The following is a 22,579-nucleotide window of genomic DNA, read 5'->3' as shown; positions in this document are numbered from 1 at the left end:
AGATTGATTTTTGTAGCATTCAGATCAACTTATCAAAGTATCATTTTAGTATATCCTTTAATTTATTTACTTTAAAATTACTATAATTCAGTCTAAACACAAAAACAAAAAAACAACACAACCAAACCTATTTTTCATCTATTTTTATCATATTCATTATTATCAATTTTTAAATCATACACGGCACATCAGATACGCTGAAACATGCAAGGATGCCTTCACTGAGCATGATGAAATTGCTTCTGCTTTGGCGGGGATTAATGATCGCTGGGATAAGCTTGGTAGCATTAGCATATCGATTTCTACATTGGTCCCAGGAGTTACAATAATTTAGAAAGCCCATGTTATCATCATATTGGAGGGAGAATCTTTTGTTTTTGTTGTCTTGCCATATATATATATAGGATATATAGAATATTGGATAGTATCGTGAGGAAGCATGCATTAATTTCATCGAGTTCTTATGCATCGATTTCTCCGATTTCGTACTGATACCTGCAACTTTTCCGTCTTTTAACTTCTGACAATCCAAGAAAATTCCTTTTCTTATTAATTTTTTGATTTTTCGTTGGATTCTCTTTTTTTTGTTTCACGGCGGATTAATTTTCCAATACTGAGGGTGTTCCTTGATTGTTGAAAACGTTACAAGGCACAAGACTTACTCTGTTGATATATGAGAATAACGAAGAGGAAACTGGTGCAAGATACTCACTAATATAGGAAGCAAAAGATCACAGATAGCTAAAGCATTAAATGACGAGCTGTACAGGCCAAGTAGTAAGAAAAGGAGTAGAGTCACATCTTTCATTGTAAATACGTGCTCTGAGATATTTTGAATTTCTTGGATTTAAATTAATGGATTTAAGAGGGAGGCCAAACACAATTATGTTTGGACTTGTAATTTCTTGGCTTGCTTTCTCATTGCGTTCATGCATGTCTAAGGTATATTTTGAAACCAATAAATTTTAATTGTTGAAAACTTTTCAGTTTTTTTTTTTAATTTTAAGAACTAGAAAATTAAAGAAAACGTGTTTATTAACTAAATGTGAAAATTGTTCTCTTCAAAACACGTATTTTTAACTCTTTAATCTTCTAAAAACATCAATATAATTGTTTTTCATATTCACCTAATATTTTATGATCATTTATTTTATAATTTTCAATTTAACCCAAACATTTGAAATTCTTGAATTTAATAAATATTTTTCCTTACTTTTCATGGAAAAATATTGTAGAATAAATAAAAAATGTTAAAAAATACTCTTTTTTAAAATGTAATTACAAACCTATATCACATTTAATGGTAATAATAAGAGCTCATTGTATTTATAAAAAAACAAATTTACCCTTTCATGAACGAGCTTAATAGTTAACCTTTTTGGAGGATTACAAGATAACATAGTTGAAATTTATTTTGTTGAAATTTGTCTCTTTCTTGATTTATATTGAATGCATCCAAATAAAATAAATTTAAAAAGTTCTTTAAAATAAATTTTAAAAAATTATCTTAAAAAAATTAAAGAAATATTAGCTCGAGCATAATAGCTCAAGCCTACGCACCAGGAACATGGGCTTGAGCAAGTAGTCGGAGCCCATCTTCCATGTATGTGTGCTATGCAATGCACTAGGCATCTGTAAATGCATGTACGCCCATTCAATTTAGTAGGTGCATGTCCAGCTAGTGTTGTACATACACCTTAGGACCCTCGTGAACTTGGATTGTCACCCCCAAGCCCAGCATATTTGAATTCAGGAAGTGTGTCTGAATCCACTTTTACCTATAATGAGCTCAAGCACTTTAGTTAAGCCCATTACTGGCCAATAAATTTTTTTTGGATCACACGTGAGTCCTTCAGTATTTTATATCAATTCAATATGTATTATTTTATATAGAATATAACTCAAAATATCATAAAAATAAAATTACACTTCAATCTCTCCTCTCAACAAAATAACAAGATTCATGAGTTATAAATACATTGTGAGACCTATAAAAAAAAGGTACACAATCTCTTCATTCTTAATATTTGTAACATGTATATTTTCAGAGTTTATCTCTCTACAAAGTTAATGATTTTACCATTGAAGAGTCATTATGTCTATCAAATAGGTCTTTTTATTGCTATTGGTTATTTGACTTACTAAGCATTGTTTTCTACTATTTATATTTACTTATCACCTGGCTTACCAAGCATTAACTGCTACCATTTACCAACCTTTTAGGTTTTCTATATCAAGTCACCAGATACATTGACCATGGAGAATGGATCAGATTACTTGAACTAAAAGATTAATCAATTATCCAACATATTAACCTTATTCCTAAACATTTTGGATTTTAAGACTCATCAATTGGCGTTGTTTATGGGAACTGATAAAAAAATCATCAATTTCTAAAACTTGTTTCTTATATTTCCAGCAGGCCAGCCCTTTAACAGCTCATCAATCAAGTATAACTCCTTACTCAAATTGTTGGCAACTAAAGGTTAAAATCAGACCTTGCCACCCTAATATGCCTTGACACCATTAAAAGGATGCAACGCCTCAACAACACAACCACCGGCTACACCAGTCACTATGGTTGATTAGACTACTCAAGAAAGATGAAATATAATGACAATTTTAAGAGTTCTTTAAGGGGTCACCCATGCCATTTCAATATTCATGTATAGAATCAGTACTCTTAACTTCCTTTTTTTAGTTATCATAAGATGGATACCAATTATCATAACCATCATTCCATGTTAAACACCCTGGGCTCCTAATAGTTTAACAGATAAAATACTAAGAAAAGATCTATACATGAGCATACTTAGAAGAATGACCACAGCCCCTTATCAGTAGAAGGGTTCTTCATTTATCCAAACGAGTATTGAACAATCAAATCTCTAAAGACTATATTTTCATAAAAATAAGTCTGGACAATTATGATAGCCTACTTGACCTAAAAAAACATGTACAAAATATGCACGGTAGCTTAGAGTTGGTCATCTAAGATAATGACTTAATGTACAAAACCCTCTCTATAACCTTTTAGGGGTCTACGTGTGTATGGTATAATAATTTAGAGTCAAGCTCCATTGATGGATTCAATTACCTATGTACTAAGCTGGTGACACACTTTAGCACTAACATACTTATTAAGAAAAGCTCCATAAAATTATTTGGTGTTATCCAACAAGAGTGAGTTTATATGGAAATATTTAAAAAGGTTTAGCGAGGAGATGGTCAAAGTGAAAGAATCGTTTGAGCCAGTAGCTTTAGAGATATTAATAAGAGAGGTAAGAGAATACACCTTATATAAAAAAATTTATGCTTTACTAGACAAAAGTTTGTTCAAGATGAAACAAGTCATGAAAAATCACATAAGGGTGGAAAAGGCTAATTTGCTACAACATGGGCGCTCTCCTTATTACATGAACAACGAGAACCTTCCAAATAAAATCATTCTCCTAGTAAAAATGAAAGCTCAAGGAAGAACCTTGAGGGATCGTCCTATGGTCATTCGATGTATCCTAAAGATCACTCATTTGAAGTTATCAAGGCAATTAAAGCAACCACCTTAACGCTACTTCCAAGATATATTACTCTTAAAAATCTCTCTTGTACCTATCAATTATATCACCTTAAGATGCATAATCCTCAATAGGAATGTAAGTTTATTTTTAAAATAAAAATAATATATCTCTAATATATATTTTATCACCGGTGGAGGCTTCTAGTTACTCTCTTTGAAGGGGCTTGACATGACTAAAAGATTGTTGTCTTCTACCAAATGTAGGAGTGTCGAAGTAATAAATAACCCAGCAAGACCGGGGTCGAATCACAGAGAGGTTAATTGTACAAATTATAAACGATAATAGTAACAACAACAACAACAATAATAGTAATAACAACAATAACAATAATTACAATAATAATAATAATAGTAGTAGTAGTAGTAGTAGTAATAATAATAATAGTAGTAATAATAATAATAATAATAGAAGAAAAAGAAGAAGTTGATGAGAATTTTGAGATGGAAAGATTAACGTAAGGATTAAACAATGATAATAACAAATGTCAAGGTTAAAGGTTCCACTAATGGTATGTCAAACAAGTATAGTATAAACTCTTATTATTCAATTGAAAACCACACACAAAGGACGTTCCAATCAGATTATAGATTGTTAACATGATTACATTAGTCATCTTATTCGATTAATGCTAGTACTTGTAAATCTCGTCAAGCATTCATGATTATAACTTATGTTAACAACAAATCAAGTTCCTTTCATAGCTCAGGTGTCGGTTATACCATACAATATGAACTATGAAAGTGCCAAGCATTTGTTGTATCAAGTGTTATACAACATAAATCAAGATTAGTCATTTAACAAGCAAAGTATTAAAGAGTGAACAAGATAACAAATACAAAACATGTTAGTATCAAACATTAAAGTCCATATTAAGTTTACACTATACTTATTCTTACACCATTAGTGTAACCTTTTCACCTTGACATAATAAACTTAGCTAGACATAATGAAAGAAAGAAAAATAAATAAACAAAATAAGAACATAAATAAGATAAGAGTTAATAAAGCAAAGGAAAGGAATTGAAAGGCATAAACTTGATATTAAGGAAAGCAAAGCATAAACATTACAAAAAATACAAAGAGAGAAAACAAGAGCATAATCTTGATCTGGACACTAAAATACCCAAATACATGGCAAATGCCTCATTTTATAGGCCAAAATTGGGAACTATTGATTTGATGACTAATTGATGAGTGGGTGACCAACTCTTGACTTGGTGACAATCCTTATCTTCTCTTTTCTGCCCAAAATGTCATTGATAATGTCAAAATTGGAGCCACTTGAAAACATAAAAGTTGTAGGAAATTATCTCAGCTTTCTTGTGTAAAACATTTAGGTCATTTGGACTTCTAGAACTCTAAATATGGCCAAAATACTAACAGTGCTCGGGTTGGAGGACAGATTCGGGCTTCTTTGTTGTTGCTCCAATTTGGACTTGAAAATGGCCTTTTTAGATCTTGAGCTCCATATGAAAGTTGTAGGCCTATGTCTTACCTTTCTATCCATATAAAGTAGACCTAAATCTGAGATCTATAGCTTCAAATATGATCCAATTACTGAATAGTGTTCCGGTTTGGATTGCACCGACATCTCTTTTTTAAGTTTGGCCATCTCTTTATCCTTTCAATTTTAGTTCTTAAATTCATCAATCAATCCTTTCATTTATGTGATAGGCCTGTATTTAAAATGAATATTTACCACAAATTAAAGGTATCTTACATTATTATATATATTATTATAAAACATGCTTTAGTTAAGGAGTTATTGATACTTCAAGTGCAAAATAATGATATAAAACCATGATAAAAATGCACTTTTAAATACTAATCACACCTTAAAGGGAATTGATTTAATCTTCCTAGAGCAATACCCCCATAATTACCCGGGGTTAATCTGGGATTGCCTATTCTCTAGGTGATGCATATGGGACCTCTTACTAATTCACTAGAGGTTGATTTAAGAACCCCCATTCTCCAGGTAATGCCTAGAAGGCCTCTCACCAATTTATCAAGTGTTGATCTTGAATCCTCAATTCTCTAGGTGATGTCTAGAGGTCTCTTACCAATTCTTCAAGGGTTGATTTGGAACCTCCCATTCTTGAAGTGATGCCTAGAGACATTCACTATGGGTTGATCCAAGATCATCCATTCTTCAGGTGATGCCTAGTGGTCTCTCACCAAGTCTTCAGGGGGTAATCTTGGATCCCCCACTCTCTAGTGCAATATTGGACTGATATATTCTTCAGGTGATACTAAATGACTCTCATTAATTCGTTAAGGATTGATCTTGAATCTTTATTCTCTGATGTAGTCTTGAATTAGCACCACTCTTTAGTAGGAGACTCTCATGTTTTATGGCATCATAGAGGAGTTAAATATTTTCACACACCATTGATAGTTCTTTATTAATTGACTCTCAAGTCCTCACGCCATCATAAAAAAGGTTATAGGCCTTTCAAGGTTATATACCTCCTACTTTTTAGTAAGATATTTCTTCAATTAAGAGCTTTCATGCCTCATTTCATCCTAGAGAGGTCACATATCTCTCACATTTAGTGCGACCACTCTCTAATAGATGAACTTGGTTTTTCTAGTACAATAAAACTACTCTTCATGGATCTGTCCCCTTCACCCTTTATAAATCTTTCTAAGTATGGGTATAATCAGGGGTCATCTTCTTTGGGTTTCCCTTAGCTCTTTAGAGATTTTTTCTAAATATAAGCATCGTCAGGATTCACCCTTTTTGGGTTCCTCTCCACCCTTTAGAAATCTTTCTAAATATGGGTATTACCTAGGGTCGCCTTGCTTAGGTTCCTTTTAGCTCTTTTACATATTTACAATCTACAATAATTTTATGCCTAAGTGAATAATTAATAAAATTACAAATATTATGGGTAGAACACCATGCATAAAAACTCTATTCACGTTCTCATATTTCTTTAGTGGACTTGTTGTTTAAAATTTTTATTTTTTTTTATTTTGATCCTCAAATGTTTTTTTATGTGCGATTGCATCTTTTTTAGGCTAAATTAATAAATAATTAAATAAAAATTATTGACTAAGGATAAAAATTGAAAGACAAGGGACTAAAATACAAAAGATGCTTTAAATGGGTGATGATTTTTAAGTTCTCACAAACAATTTAATTTAGTCTTTAAAATTTTTTAGATTATACCTCTTAGGTACCTCAATGATTTTGCAATTCAATTTTGATAAAAAAATTTTATTTTTGTTATTTTTTAGTTTTTGGTTTGGAAGAGAAGAGAGAAAGATCATCAAATTTCAATAGTATAAAAAAATAATTAGTGTTGACATCAATTTTAACTACTAAAATGATTAATCTTGGTGTCAATATGTCCCATATGGTTAGGAAAGTCCTACATAGATGTTTTTCACCTTGAAATTTTACATAAAAAACCATATCTAAACTTAAGAAGATTTTTTATTTTGGATTTTTATATGGTTTTTTTAGTTTTTAAGGTCGTCTAAAGGTTTATTGAGGTTTATAGGCTCTTTTCTAGGTGTTTTAGATAAAAGAAAAAAAAGTTGAAAAATGAGTTTCTAAGCAAAAAAAAAAAAAACCAGATTTTATGAGCCCTATAATGGCCAAAATTTGAAAAAATCAAACGATGTGTTGTCTGAAATATTTTTTTTTAAATATTTGGGGCCATTAATTAAAAAACATTTAGGGCCAATATGTGAGTTTTACTAAATGGGTTAGATGTGCTTGTCTGACTTACTAGGACTAGTAATGCCTGATCTTTTTTTTTTTTTATAAGTTCATATTTTTTTATTTTAAAAAAAAATTATATTTCAATTAATACCCCTCTATTATTTTATTTTTATTTTGCTTGTTTATCCTTTTATAAATAGAGTTTCTTATTATTATTATTATTATTATTTTGTATGTATGTAATTTATAAAAAAATTATTTTGATTTATTTATGAATTTTTTTTAAAATAAAATATTTATTTTTAGATAATATTTCTAACATGTGCACATTTGAATAAAAAACATTTTCTTTTATTTTTTTAATTAGTTTTATGTGTTTGTGTGTTTCTATTATCATTTGATTTAATAAAAAAATTATTTATTAAAAAATACATGAAAGACAACCAGATGAATAATTTGTGTTGCAAGATCAAATATCTTGATGTACATCTATTTCTTGATTTTTTAATTTTATTTTTAGTTATCATTTATAATTTTTTTCTATTTATTTATATTAATTAGATAGGACTACATTTAAAATTTTTATGTAAAAAAATATTTCTAAAAATTTAACATATTTATTTTTTTATTAAAAAAATACCCGGTGCATAACAAATCACAAATAAAGTAGCTAGTGATTTCCCAAATTTTTTATTTTTTTAATAATAATAATACAGTATCTAGTAAAAAATTCAAATGTCCTTGGCACTCCTGCTATAAGAAAATGCATTATTGAACGTGGGCAGTTATGAACCTAATCCTTATTCAGTCAGCCTCGATCGCAGTGCAGCAGACCACAAGTCTTGAATAAGATCACGAAGTTGGTGTCTTCGACTTGGTTTCAAGTCGGACCCACAGCATCTTAGACAAGTACGAGGCTCGAGCCACCCCGTAGGATATTGGATCCAATCTTAACCAGCTGTCGGACGTGATTGTAGCTCAACGCTCGTGAGAGAGTGGTGTAAGAACCGATGTGGTGTAGAGAGCTTGTTTCCGGTTTTTATATTTTTCAAAACCAAAAACCAGAAAATATCAGGGTGTAAAATATTTTTTTCCCCTCTTTTCCAATGAAAATTAAAAAATTTGTTTGTTCATTGAAAACGAAAATATTTTTTTCTTAAAAAAAGAATTACAACTATTTTTCATAAAAAACCAAAATCAAAATTTATAATATTCATCTTAATATTTTATATTTTTGAAAATTTAATTATAGAATATTAATTTTAGTTTATTCAGATTAAAACTTATATGAAAAAGTTATGTCTTTAATAAAAAAATATTTATGTTAGATGTATAATAAGAATTAAATTTATGATATTAAATAAATATGAAAATATAAAAAAAAAAAAATTTATTTTTTATATTGTTAAAAATGCTTGTATACATAAAAGAGAGAGAATATATTGCTCATATAAAAAAATTATATAAAAGAAGAAGAAGAAGAGGGAGGAGGAGGTGCCATTAATACCAGCCACGTGACAAAAACGTGTACACATGCGGGTGCGGTGCGCAGGGCCTTAACCTGCGCATGAACTTGCAGTGGAATTACCGCGGTAGGAGAGGAGGGAAATAAAGGAAAGACACGAGAGAGACAGAAAGGGGGAGAAGGGAGAGAGAACTTGCGTATATCCCTCGTCCATTTGGATCAACCGAGTCAAGCGACCGATTCAAAAACACCAACACCACCAACAACTACAGCGAAAGAGGGCTTGGGCTAAAATCACCCCAAAAGAGAACAGAGTGCGGGCGGGTGGTGTGGCAATAGCCAAAAAATGGAGAACAAGAAGGCGGTTATTACTAGTCCTAGTCCTTCTCTAATACGTTACCTCTCTCATTCTTCTTTCTCGAGCCCTAGTTTTCCTTTTCTCTCTAAACTTATTATAACCTTAACCAACGACCACCAAATCTTTCTACCTCTTTTATATCTCTCTTCTCTCCCTTTTTTTATTCTGGTCTTCTCTTCTCTTCTCTTCGCTTTTTTCTCTCGGCGACTCCTTTCTTCTCCGGTAAGGGTCTTTGTTCTCTTCTCTTTTATGGGTTTTTATTTGTTTGTGTTGACCGATCAATGCATGGTTGTATTTTGTGTTTTTCTGCGTATTTTGTTTTGATTGATTGATTGTGATATTTTTTAATGTTTTTAGCCTCTGGTTAGGATTCACGAGAATTGAGTTTAGTGTTGTCATTTGGGGTTCCTTTTGGTTTACAACTGGGCGTTTTCTTTGATTGATACGGGTTCAGCCGCTGCTATGGCATCGACTGTTTTTATTGATGGGTCCTTTCGCTTGGTTTGATGTCACACCAATTCGTTCAGGTTTTCAATTTGCTAGGTTTTGATTTCCTATATGGTTAAATTTTGTACAATTTTTCTAATGGAGTTTCCATTATTGAGTTATTTGGTACTTTATCTGGTTTCTGCTTATCTTCTGAGCTTTTATGTTACTGGGTTTTGGGTTCTTTGCTGTTTGCATTGTTGAGCTTGATGTAACCAGACTGTGTCGTTGCCAGTAATGGGTGTGGTTTTTCCATTCTATCTTTGAATTCTGCTTACTTTATTTGGCTTTAGTTCCATGATGTATTATTGTATCTTTCGTTTTGTAATGAATTCCCTGGATTCTGTGCGTTGAATGCTTTACACTTCTATTCCCTCTTGTATCGGTTCTTCATTCTCATGGTTATTCTAATGCAATGTGAAATTAATATACGTGTTAGTTCGTTTTCAGGGTTTATCCAATATAATTTCTTTGGCTTTTGTATGTCTTTGATGTAGGGTTAACAAACCATCTTTGGAATTGTTGCTTGCTTTGACTTTGCTCTATCTTATTATCTGAGTGAAGCAGCAAAGGACTGGATAATTTTTCACCATATGGAAGTTTTGGGTCTTGCGCAGTTTGATACCATGGGAAGTGCTATAAGAAAGAAGAGGAGTCATATTTCTCGCAGGCCTAAGGATTCCCAGACATTTACAGACAATCATGATTATTCATCATTATCGCTATCACCACCATCAGATGACGGGAACAAGGGTTCTGGCTATAAGAATGCTGACAATTCTAAGAGGAAAGAATTCAATCTTAATCAATCTGTCTCCAGGGTTTTTCCAGCTGCTAGGACTGAAAGCAAAAATGCGATTTATAACAGTAACTCAGGGAAAAGTGTGATTAACAATAAACGTTTTAGTGAAGGTGTTCTTTCCCCTGCAAATTGGAGAAGCGCAAGCAACTTGAAGGAATGCATGGATGTGGAGTCTAGAACTGCAAATATGTGCAGTGGAAGGAATGGTGGAAGTTGGAGTTCAGAGCAGTCTGGAGTGAGTTTAGATGCTTTAGGAAACGAAAACAAGGTTAAAAAGGTGAAGCGTAAGGTTGGTGGTGTGGCACGGACAATTAATCTGAACTCAAAAACTAATGGTGTGTCTTCTACAGAAAATCCTCGATTCTCAGATACTTCCAGGTTAAGGCAGAAACTTAGTCTTCAGGTACTGTTGTCATTTTGACCCGAGTGAAATATTGTAGCCTCTTAATTGTTGCATGCATATTCATGCATTGCATTTTTTTTGTATATACACTTTGACTGAATAACAATTTAAATTTCAATCATCTTATTTATTATATAACCTTAGGAAAAGTGCATACCTCCTAACTGCGCACCTGAAGATTCTTCTGTTTCTGCGGTTCTAATTTAAGTTCATATGTTTATTCTTAACTTACAAATTAGTGAATTACCGAACCTGTAATAGCATGCTGGAATGTTTCTATTGTTTTTTAAAGGCATATAAGATGAAGAACTTCCACGTGGAGTTTGCATTTCTTTATAGAACTACTCGCTTGGTAACTTGAACAAATCTTGATCGGTACTTGCATTCGTTGGATTAGTTATTAGTGCCAATTTTCTGCTTGTGCACATAGATTTGTATGTGGGGTTCTTTCGGCACCCTTTATGTTTGCTTCTATGAAATAATAACAACCTCCTTAATGTGTATTATCTGTATTCTCATTATTGATTAAGGTCAGAATCCCTTGTAATCTCACCATTTTAAATTGTTCAATTGCAGGGGAATTTAGAGGATCATTTTGTTTCAGGAAAGAGGCCTGGTTTGCAAGGAGTCCCCTGGAAGGAATTCTCTGGTGGAGGTTTTAGTCTTGGAAAAGAGGATTGTTCAGTGGGGACCAGCAAAAATACTGCTGGGAAACAAGGTGATAGGCCTGAACCAGTTCGTAAGAGCAAGCGGGCCCCCAAGAGGCGTGTACTGGATGGTGATGATAATGAGGATGATGAGATCCGGTACCTAGAGAAACTCAAGTCAAAAGTCCCAACAAGACATAAGGAAGATGATGGCAATGAGGATGACGAATCAAGTAGGAAGCAACAGAAACTTTCTACCTTGGAAAGCAATGGTGCTTCAAGGCTGGTTAAAGATGGGAAGAAAATATCCAGATCAGACCAAGCATCAGAGGACGAAGATAATGAGGAAGAAGAACCATTATCTAATTGTGATTTTGAAGGTAGTAAGAAGAAGCAGAAAAGGGAATCTATTGAGTCATTGACAGATGGTAAGAGGGAGATGACTTTAACCAAGCGTCAACAGGCTCTTCAGTCAAGCAAAGATGGCTCTTCTGTTCCTGATACTAACTTAATTGAGTTTCCAAATGGATTACCACCTGCACCATCAAAAAGTGAGAATTAATCACTTCACACGTTTTTTTCTCCGTTAGAACTCTAGTTTCATAATTAATTGCAGTCTTTTCCCTTGTGTTTCTCATTTTTGTTCATTCCAGAGCAAAAGGAGAAACTTACCGAAGTCGAGCAGCAATTAAAGAAAGCTGAGGCAGCTCAGAGGCGGAGATTGCAAGTTGAGAAGGCTGCGAGGGAATCTGAGGTTTGTTTGTGTTTATGCAGTTGTATTCCATATGCACATGAGAGATCCACAGAGGTAAACAAGCATTTATTTTTTGGGGGGGTTGATTTTGTAGGCTGAGGCTATAAGAAAAATTCTTGGTCAAGATTCCAGCCGGAAAAAGCGAGAAGAGAAAATGAAGAAGCGTCTGGAAGAATTGGCACAGGTATTATCTGTTGTCTGGCAAACTTCCTGCTTTGTCTTGATATAAGCTGCAATAAAATTTCTCACATTTTCATGTTCAGGAGAAGGCTGTCAACGCCCAGATGTCGAGCACCATCAGATGGGTCATGGGTCCTACAGGGACTGTTGTGACATTTCCCAAGGATATGGGTCTCCCTAGTATTTTCGACTCTAAACCCTGCAGGTTTTATTTTCTTCTGCAAATTTAAAATTCATGCTAAAACACCAAATTGCCAGGTCAAACTTATGTCAACAATAGTTTACTGATAGTTTTCTCTCTGCATATGCAGCTATCCTCCCCCAAGAGAGAAGTGCGCAGGCCCTTCTTGTTCTAACCCGTACAAGTATCGAGATTCCAAATCAAAGCTCCCGCTTTGCAGTCTACAGTGCTACAAGGCAATGCAGCAAGAGGCATCCTGAAACCAACTGCTGATGCTAAAAGAAGTTTCTGCACAGCTCATGTCAATACATAACAAGGGGGCATTTTTTTTCCAGTATAGAGGGATGATTATACAGATGTGTGGTTCATCTGCTGTCATCTATAGCTTAAGGATTGATTAATAGAAATGTCTTCAATTGAAAGGGGGCGATGCTACTCAGGGCGTTCAGTATAATGAAATTGATGTTACTGATTAATTCCTCTTACCTTTTCAAGTCCCACTACTTGAGGGCGAAATATTCTTTTGTTAAACCAAGTGGATTTTCCGTGGCCCATTTGATGGTGAGTTGGTGAAGTCCTTCCAACGCAAGTGGAGTAGAGAGAAATTTCTTCCTCCCAAAGAAAAGGAGAATTTTAATGGCGATCGCTAACTAATGCGATTCTATTTTTAGGAGAGATTATTTTATTATATTATAGAAAAGAAATTTTAAATGGAGATGTTTTTTTTTTTTTTATGGGTTATGAATTTTTTTTTTGTATGTTTTTTTTAAGTGGGTCTTAACTAATAGGAAGTTAAAATTTTCTAAAAAAATATTCTGTTTTATGTTTTTAGTAAATTTCAAGTGAATATTTTATCTTTTTTTATTATTAGTCTTAGGTAAATTTTTCTGAAACAAAAAAAAAAAAAAGATTTGATAGTTCTCTTCCAAGATAAGTTCTTATCGAGGAACACTAAAAAAACCTCTTCCTTTTGTTACATGGCATAACATTTAAAGCAATGTTTTCTTTCTTTTTTATCTAACTTAATTTGTTTTATTATTTTCATATTAAGTTGATTTAAGATTGAACCCAATAGTTTACTTAACATGAAACTACTGTGGTGTTGAGAAAAAAAAAATTGACAAAAACAAGATTTAATTTTATTAATTTAAAATAATTAAAACTTTAGAGATTAAATTAGAAACTTGTCAAATCAAATGTTGATTTAAATAAAAATAATAAAAAAATTATTAACACGTATATTACATGCACCAGCATGTAAAGGAGGTTGTTGTATTTTGATGGCAGGTGTGATACCCACCAACCCCTTTTAAATGTATCATTTCTTGATATTGTTGGAATCATCTTAGTGAGCTTTTTTCACCAATAAGCCATGTTGATAGATAATTTCTGACAAATTATTCTTTTTTTTTTCCTCTCTTTTTGTCTCCCACTTCTGATTTTGTGCCTAACTCTCTAAAAAAGCAAAGTGAAACAAACAATATTTTTACATCGAATTTTTTCTTGATTCCTTTTGTTGGTATTTTTAGCAATATTTATTTTTAATTTCATACTTCAATATTGATTTGGTTGAGAATATAATTTCATAATATTTTTAGTTTTTTCTATGAAGTTATTTAGTTTCATATTTTAGATCATATATGAGTTCGCTTGTGTTTACTTGAATTATTTTTTAGCTTTTTTTTGTTAATTGATTTTTTGTTAAATTTTTTTCTATATTTTGTTGGTTGGGGATAAGATTTTCTATCAGGTTATTCTGTTTTCACAACTCAAGTCGTGGATTTGGTAGGCTAACCTAGTAGACTTAGGTTTTTTCTTCTTTTTTTTTTTTAATTGAATTTTTTTTTAATTTTTTTATTTAACATTAAATTAGTTCAGAATTGATCTTAATGATTTTTTTTTTCAATTTACTCTTTATTGGGATATTTCATCGTTCATTGTTTTTATGACTCGAATTGCATGTAAGGTTAGTTAACTTGAGTTGACTAAAATTATTTTTTTATTTTTTTAAAAAATTAATATTATTTTTTTTAGTTTTGTTCTCTAATGTTTTGTTGATTGGTATATTTTTTTTTATATCCTTAGATTAATTACAAATGTATCTCAAATGTTATTTTATTAAATTACATTTAATTTTTACTTTTTACTATTAAGTGAGGTTATTGGAAATCATTCCAAAATATTAGCAAGTGTTATCATGAATGATTTTTTTTTGTTTAATTTAAATAATTTATCACAATTATCTTTTTATTATCACATGATTTAATAAAGTGAACTTATTGAATCCAGTACATCTGTAACATCTTCAATTTTTAGATGCAATTTCTAATTAATTTCTTTTTTAATAATGTTAAAAACAAGATAATTTTTTTCAAATGTATTTTCTACCAAAATTTTAACAAAGTTTCCCCGTAAATTCAAGATATCAAGTTATCAATATTATAACCTATAATACAATACATTCTCAAGCACAATCCAAATTACAATATATTTGGAGCACAATCCACCCTTTTTAGACCTTATCTTTTTTATTTAACCAAGTCAACCACATATTCTTTTCATTAACGTTACCATAATAAAAAAAAGACAATATAGTAGGATTTTAAAATTGAATTATATTAGATTATCACACACCTTCATGTAATTTAAAGAAATGAAATAATTAAAGGAAATACATATAATATAATAATTAAAGACTTACTAACATAGTTAAACTTCTATCTTAATCAAACAAAAATGAGATTAAATTACTTTTAAATTTTTTCATTTCATCCTAAGTACAACTAAAATACATTAATAAATATATTTCAAAAGGTTCTATTAGTAAAGACAAAAAGGACATTAAATATATATATTGCTCCACTCGGATATGTGAAGACCTGATAATTTAAATCATTCATTAAATTAAAAGATTTAAACAATAATTTGAATAAATTTAAACACAAATTCATTATTTAATTTCTCTTACAATCAACTTTGAGAATTTTACAGTTTATATATTTATTCTTGAAAACATATAAAAATAAATGTCTTAATTATTTGTCAAATAGATGTCACTAGCTTCTCTTAATTTAATATATTATATTAATTGCATGAATATAGATGTCACTATCTTTAGCTAGTTTTATATACTATCTCAGTTGTTTGATTATTTAAACACAGATGTCATTAGTTTCAGCTAGTTTAATTAAATATTATAATTGTCTAGTCACAAATATCACTAGCTTCAATTAATCTAAACAAATATCATAATCATCTAGATACAGATACCACCAGCCCCAATTAGTATGAAATATTTTTTTAAAACATAATTTACATTTACAAGAAATGAAACATATTTAATAAAATTTAGCCAATAAATCTATAAATTCCTAAAAGTGTTCAAGTGTAGAACACCTATCTTATGCATGTGCTTTAGATGCAATCCTCTAATATTAAATAGATCTTTGGGCTTTCCTATATAACAATTTTATAACATCTTAAACTAATATAAGAATTTCACTTGAATTTTGAATCATCATTAATAATTTTTTACAAAACAATTTCATGATGATTAAAAAATTCATAAAATCTGATATTTTTCATTTTCTTTCCCTTAATCATCAAAGCCACAATCTCTTTCAATACCATGATTTATTTTCAATTCTTAATAAAAAAATATTTCCTTACATGAGAAATCAAACACAATACAACAATTTACTTTTACATTAAATAATCTTCCTCAAGAATTGTAACTCGTAATAATATAAAATTCAATCATTTAATACAACATAATTAATTTTATTTATAATCATCTTCCACATAAATTTATACATTAATCTAACACAATTCCATCATATATTAATTTGTTCCCTCTTGGTCAACTCTATAGATTCTATTGAACCATATGATTTTTTCTTCATGATTTCTTTTTAATTTCCCTTCTATTATAATCTACTCTATTCTAATCTCTATCATCACAACAAATTTTATATTTTCCTCAAATTTCTATAATGAGCCCTAAGCTAAAATTCATAAATTTGATATCAATCCCTTTTGTTTTCAATTGAATTTATAGAGTTAGGTTTAAAACCTCTTAGGCGATAATAAAATGAATTTTAAATGCTAAATTGTTGAAATGTTTTTGCTCTTCCTCTTCTTTTTTTTTTTTTTGTCTTTTTTGCTGCTGCTTCTCTCTCTTGTTTTCTCTTTCTCTTTCTTGATTCTCTTTTATTTATTTATTAAGTCAATGCACTTAAATTCGCACCTACTCTTTAATTGAAGCCTTAACTCTTGAATCATCCTGAGATCAACTCTCCGATTTCTATTTTCTCCTCTTCCCTCTCTTTAAAAATCCTGGCCAACAGTATACAGAGCAGGGGCGGAGCAAGAAATTTTTTTTGAGAAAAACAAATTAAAAGAATCATTTTAAAAATATTTATTTTATTGAAATATGTATTAAATGAGAGCTAAGAGAAAAGCTGAGAAAATTTTTCTTGTAAGGGCCGGGTCCCTACTAGCACCCCGCCTCCGCCACTGATACAGAGGAAGAAGAATTGAATTTCTCAATCTTTCATTTTATTTATAAACATATCATTAATGAATTTCTATTTTACTTTTCTATTCAATTGCTAACAGTTTCTTGTGGCTTTCCCGAATACCGATTATTTAAAATTTGTGGCTTTCCCGAATACCGATTATTTAAAATTTATCAACGATACAATAATATGTTAAGGGATTTTCTATAAAATTTTAATTTAATTTAACAATTATATTGAGATTTATACAAATTAGCGTAAAACTAGTTAATTAATAATTTAAGGTTAAAAATTCAAATTTTTTGATATCATTCTTACATGAACCTAATTAGTACCATTTTATTGTTAATATTTATTTTTTATTTTATTTATAAATTTGTTATCATCTCATAGTAACATAGTAACGTTATTAGTTTCATCTGGGTTTATACTAAAACATTTTCATGTTTTTTTTTTTTTTAATTTTTATACATTGAAGCTTATTTAAGAATTTCCTTTTCATTTATCATTTATTATAAATTTTTACATGATTTGAGTTACGAATCTTTCTTTACTTAAAAAATATTTTGATTTATACAGAATTTAGTTTTATATTAGAATAATTGTTATTGTTATTGTTATTGTTATTATTATTATTATTATTATGATATATGGGGACTGCTGGGGTTGGACTTCCAGCAAAACAGAAGAAAACTTGAGAGAGGAAAAAAGGTAAAAACTTCCCTCATTTGCACACCTGCAAGAAAAATCCTTTCTTTTTTAATTTTTTCATCCGCCACCAACGACCAAGGAGAAACATCTCTCTCCTCTAGAACACACTCTACCAATTGAATTCCATCTACCGCAGCATCGTCCTCCTCGAGCCCTAAACTTTTATAGGATAAAGGCGCTAATAACACTTAGCTAACTCAAAGGGGCTTCCATCTAGCTCTCACTTTACACAAAGCTGAAAAAATGGCACACTCATGCCTCTCCACATCTACCTCTCTTCTCTTCTCTCCTAACCCTTCACCGGGCTCCGCTTCCAATGCCCACAAATTTTCTTTCCCTTTCCACCCTCTACGTTACAGGTCAACCATTCTCTTTTTTTACTAATTTTGTTTTTTCCAGAATTGAGACACGGATGTTTGCCAGTTACCCTATGGTTTTACCATTATTATTATTATCAGTGTTTCTGGATTAACTGAAGAGTAATAAAGGAAAAAAATTTGAATCTTTGAACTATTTTTTGATTTATTGGATGCTCAACCCGTATTGTAACTATCTTCTTCTTTTTTTTTCTTTTTATAAAAGTAAGTTTTTAATTGCAGGTTGGATTTACGCTCGATTGAAAATACTCTGAATAATCTTTTTGTTTTTTGAATGGATAATTGCTATTAGTAAGCTAGAATTTACCTCTTGCATTTGAAAAATGTTCCATGTGTGCCGTGATTAACTACTCAATAAATTCAAATGTCCTCGTTTTGTACATGTACTGCAGAAAATTGAGAAAGTTAGGTAGTGATAGAAAGGCAATCCAGGCTTCTTCAGTGAAGGCTGTCTACTCTGGTGAGTTTTGGGCACCTGAGAGAAGTTTGCGGCAGGGGATTTGGTCTCTGAGGTGGGTAGGATTTACCCCCTTTAACTTGCTGTGTTTATTTGCTTGATGTGCTAATAAATGGAGAAGAAAATGTGGAATTGGTTTTGTAGGGAAGATTTGAAAATCCCTTCTTCGCCCTTCTTCCCTGCCCATGCAAATGGAGCTCAAGGGCAAGGACCACCTCCAATGGTGCATGAACGGTTCCAGAGTGTTATCAGTGAACTTTTTCAACATGTAAGTGAATACATCAATCATCTTGCTTTCTCTTCTTGCTTATCATCTATCATTGAATGCTTGGCTGTTTTTATTAAGAGATTTGATCTTAGTGTTGTTAAAATTCCTAGAGAATTATACGCTGTGGTGGAGCTGTTGATGATGACATGGCAAACATTATTGTTGCTCAACTTCTCTATCTCGATGCTGTTGATCCTAACAAAGTGAGTTTGGTGACTTTCGTTGTGGCTGGCTGATATCTTATCGGTCATTGTCAACTTCATTTCAATTTGCGTTTGCTTCTGAGCCCCCTAACAGCATTAAAGCTAATGATTCCATCCTTCCATTATTAACAGATTTTAGTCAAGTTCATGACTATAACACATGCACAAACACGAGACAAAATGAACCTGTTTTAACACTGTCCTTGATCATACGAAGAATTGAGGCAAACAGTTTACTAACCAGGGATTGCTTTTTCTTCCAAGCAGGATATTGTTATGTATGTGAATTCTCCCGGAGGATCAGTTACAGCTGGTAATTCCTTTTCAGATTGAAGTCTCCTTTTATTTGTTACATTTTTTCAGTTTCCGAGCATGTGAATTAATGTTGTTTTTACTTGTTTGGAGGCTTACTCTCTCTCTCTCTCTCTCTCTGTGCCTTTTCTCTGTGCTTCGTTTTTCTTAGGCATGGCAATATTTGACACAATGAGGCACATCCGACCTGATGTCTCCACTGTCTGTGTTGGACTGGCAGCTAGGTACAAGATTTACTAGTTCCCTGTTTTCTTTCTTGTCATTTATACCCTAACTGCTACACGAATCACTGATTTATACTATGTACTATATTTTTACTGTTACCTATACCTTAGTTGATCAATGAATCATTATAGACTGAGTTCTTACTATATTTTTCCTTATACCTAAACCTTAGTTGCACAGTGAATCATTATAGACTAATGTATTGCCTCACTTAGTCATCAACTATTAGAAGAACTATGTTTTATTAACAGGAGCTTAATTGAATTATGAAAAAATAGCTTTTCTGTCATGGGTTGGATTTAACATTTCCAACGTTGCTCCTTTATGAGTCAAACAGCATTAGTTTTGAAACTTCGAAGGAATCTATATGATGTAGATTTGTCAGGCTTGCCTAAGTGTTAGGATGGGAGAAATATGTTTTAGTGAATTATATGGAATGTTAGTTGATGATCAGGGAATTATATCTGTACCGTCTCAGTAGATGCATGTGGTGAACTGTTTTTTTCTGTGATTTTACCATGGGAATAGCTTAAATGATTTGGTGTCTAGATCTTGAGCTAATGGCTGTTGATCATGCAACCTCAAGGTTCTTATGATAGATCCTCAGCGAGGAAAATTACTAGGTGAGGTAAGCTCACCATTGGACCACACTTAAAGTGATTCTGGGACTCCCCCCTTGTTTGTGTGGGCTAATGGTTAGCCATGCTCATCTAATGATTTCTTCTTGATAACAGAGTTGAGCTGGATGCATCACTGTAACAAAATTTTAGAAACTGAATTTATCTAGGATCTCAGAACCCACCTTTTTCCATGACACAAATTAAAGCCAATATTCCTCAAGGCCTGGTAAATATTTCTGCTATTGCTTGTCCTGTGTATGAGTGTTGTATGTGGTTGTCTTTTAGATGATTATCCTCTATATCCTTAGAGTTGTAGTGCATCCTCGTAGGGATTCCATGAAGGATATGTGACTTCCCTGCATATATGAAGTCTTTTCCTTGGAATTATATGCTGCATTTTGTCCCAATTAAGGTCTACCAATAATTGTCAAAACTTCTTCCATACTTCCTCTTACAGGCCGAGGACTCGGTATATTAAACTATTTACCTGATCTTTCTCCAGACACATTATGAACAGAGTGCTTATGAAACCACTAACATTCTGTGTTGCGTGTAAAAATAATTATTTTTAAATTTAAATTCTATGAAATGGTGGGAAAGGGAAAAAAATATGCCCATGACAATACCATTTAATTTTCATTCAGGATTCTTGAATATTTTCCAAATTATTTTTATATTTAAATTCTATGAAATGGCGGGAAAGGGAAAAAAATATGCCCTTGACAATACCATTTAATTTTCCCTCAGGATTTTGAATATTTTCCATTGCTAGCATTCTGTCTTATGTCGTTTGATCTCCTTTTTTTGGTTAAACAGTATGGGGGCTTTTCTGCTTAGTGCTGGGACCAAAGGTAAAATGCTCCATTGGCTTGTTGACTTAAAGTTCCAGTCTGTGTTTGCTGCTTCAAAATTTGCTGAATATGTTTCTCTTTTACTATGTGACTGAAGGAAAAAGATACAGCTTGCCGAATTCAAGGATAATGATCCATCAGCCTCTTGGTGGAGCTCAAGGTGGGCAATCTGACATAGACATCCAGGTATGCCATCCTTTTTCTCCCTAACTTGTATTTGTTTGTGAAGCCTTTATATTATTTATCTTTAACTGATATATCCATAGTGCTTCTGATTTATAGTCGTACATGTGTCCCAGAGATGAACTAGATTTGATCCAAAATGAGTGTATGTCGCGGTATGGGACCTATTGGTTCCTGGCACAGTTTCTCATATCATTGAAACCATTTGTCTTTGGTCTAAACATCTCTTATAACATTGGCATAATTTTCAGGCAAATGAAATGTTGCATCACAAGGCAAACCTAAATGGGTATCTCGCCTACCACACTGGTCAAAGTCTTGAGAAGATCAACCAGGATACAGATCGTGATTACTTCATGAGTGCGAAAGAAGCCAAGGACTACAGGCTTATTGATGGTGTTATCTTGAATCCTCTCAAGGCTCTGCAGCCACTGGCAGCTGCGGCCGATTAACAATGACCCATCTAGCATTTAATGATCAAGCATATTGATATCCATGCGCTAGGGAATCATAGAACATGTTTTGCTGTTAGTTCAGGCAGAGCCTTTTCTCCCCACACATGCTCTCTCATAATCTTTTACATCCTGGGCGAGTTTTAGCTGAACTAAAGCCTGAGAAAGAGATTGAACGGATATGTGCATCTTTTCACTAGGATCTTCATCACCATTTTTATTCAGCATCATTGTTATTGTAAATGAATGGTGCTGCTTTCGCTAAAGAGCTTACAGTTGAGTTCAGACCAACTTTAGCTCTAGATTGTCGCTCACGGTGCTGAGTTTGCAAGGTCCAATTTGATGAGCAGTGTCTTGGATGTGGAGTAGTGCTTTTTCAGCAGCGAGCCACAGCTAGTAGTCCAACAAATTCTTTCACTCGGTTATTTAGTAAACTACTCATGCCCCCGAATTATATAGCAATTTTCAAGATAGTCCTCAAAAGTTAAATAATCTTCAGTCTCTGTTACTATGTTTACAGTTTCAATGTTTATCGTCTTCAATCATATTATGTTTACAGTTTCAATGTTTATCGCCTTCAATCATATTACAGGGGTGATTATTTCTAGTTTGGTTTGGTTTTTATTAGAAAACCAAACCAATTTTTTTTAAAAAAAAAAAACCGAAACCAGTTTATACCAATGGGCTTTGATTTGATTTAGTTTTTTAGAACAAGAACTAGTTCAAATTAGTTTAGCTTGGTTTTTTCTTGTTTGGTTTGGTTTTTTGATTTGATTTGGTTTTTTCTTTTTTTCTTTTCAGGTTCGGTTTGTTTTTTTTGTTTCAGATTTGTAAAGTCAAAATTGAACCGAATTGGTTGTTTTTTTAAAATTATAA

The 22,579-nt window shown here is 32.0% G+C and overlaps 2 protein-coding genes and 1 long non-coding RNA gene across 3 annotated transcripts; 2 read left to right on the top strand and 1 right to left on the bottom strand.

The window, feature by feature from the left end:
* Positions 1 to 8,839: 8,839 nt before the first annotated feature.
* On the top strand, positions 8,840 to 13,007 carry LOC105137990 (HIT zinc finger and PAPA-1-like domain-containing protein). The gene is made up of 7 exons (XM_011043964.1): positions 8,840 to 9,296; positions 10,058 to 10,765; positions 11,342 to 11,963; positions 12,066 to 12,166; positions 12,261 to 12,350; positions 12,430 to 12,551; positions 12,658 to 13,007. Exons 2-7 carry the CDS (start codon positions 10,154 to 10,156, stop codon positions 12,785 to 12,787), a joined length of 1,677 nt encoding a protein of 558 aa, XP_011042266.1. The 5' UTR covers positions 8,840 to 9,296; positions 10,058 to 10,153; the 3' UTR covers positions 12,788 to 13,007.
* A 4,736-nt stretch (positions 13,008 to 17,743) lies between these two features.
* On the top strand, positions 17,744 to 22,195 carry LOC105137989 (ATP-dependent Clp protease proteolytic subunit 5, chloroplastic-like). The gene is made up of 9 exons (XM_011043963.1): positions 17,744 to 18,114; positions 18,525 to 18,644; positions 18,734 to 18,857; positions 18,968 to 19,060; positions 19,328 to 19,373; positions 19,524 to 19,596; positions 21,034 to 21,068; positions 21,166 to 21,254; positions 21,503 to 22,195. Exons 1-9 carry the CDS (start codon positions 17,999 to 18,001, stop codon positions 21,701 to 21,703), a joined length of 897 nt encoding a protein of 298 aa, XP_011042265.1. The 5' UTR covers positions 17,744 to 17,998; the 3' UTR covers positions 21,704 to 22,195.
* On the bottom strand, positions 19,641 to 20,825 carry LOC105137988 (uncharacterized). Its single transcript, XR_844693.1, has 2 exons — positions 19,765 to 20,825; positions 19,641 to 19,702 (listed from the first exon to the last, which is right to left on the bottom strand). It is a non-coding gene; the product is annotated as an uncharacterized LOC105137988 (long non-coding RNA).
* Positions 22,196 to 22,579: the final 384 nt, after the last annotated feature.

The sequence above is a fragment of the Populus euphratica genome, unplaced genomic scaffold, assembly GCF_000495115.2.
Source record: "Populus euphratica unplaced genomic scaffold, PopEup_1.0 scaffold173.1, whole genome shotgun sequence".
Classification (NCBI taxonomy): domain Eukaryota; kingdom Viridiplantae; phylum Streptophyta; class Magnoliopsida; order Malpighiales; family Salicaceae; genus Populus; species Populus euphratica.
This window is presented reverse-complemented; position numbering and strand designations above follow the sequence as displayed.

What these genes read in the sequence shown, in the direction of transcription:
- LOC105137990 (XM_011043964.1), top strand. Translation starts at nt 10,154, where the DNA reads ATGGAAGTTTTGGGTCTTGCGCAGTTTGATACCATGGGAAGTGCTATA. An exon ending in ACCACCTGCACCATCAAAAA is followed by an intron (nt 11,964 to 12,065) that starts GTGAGAATTAAT and finishes TGTTCATTCCAG; the next exon opens with AGCAAAAGGAGAAACTTACC. An exon ending in AGGCTGCGAGGGAATCTGAG is followed by an intron (nt 12,167 to 12,260) that starts GTTTGTTTGTGT and finishes TTGATTTTGTAG; the next exon opens with GCTGAGGCTATAAGAAAAAT.
- LOC105137989 (XM_011043963.1), top strand. Translation starts at nt 17,999, where the DNA reads ATGGCACACTCATGCCTCTCCACATCTACCTCTCTTCTCTTCTCTCCT. An exon ending in CAGGGGATTTGGTCTCTGAG is followed by an intron (nt 18,645 to 18,733) that starts GTGGGTAGGATT and finishes TTGGTTTTGTAG; the next exon opens with GGAAGATTTGAAAATCCCTT. An exon ending in CGGAGGATCAGTTACAGCTG is followed by an intron (nt 19,374 to 19,523) that starts GTAATTCCTTTT and finishes CGTTTTTCTTAG; the next exon opens with GCATGGCAATATTTGACACA.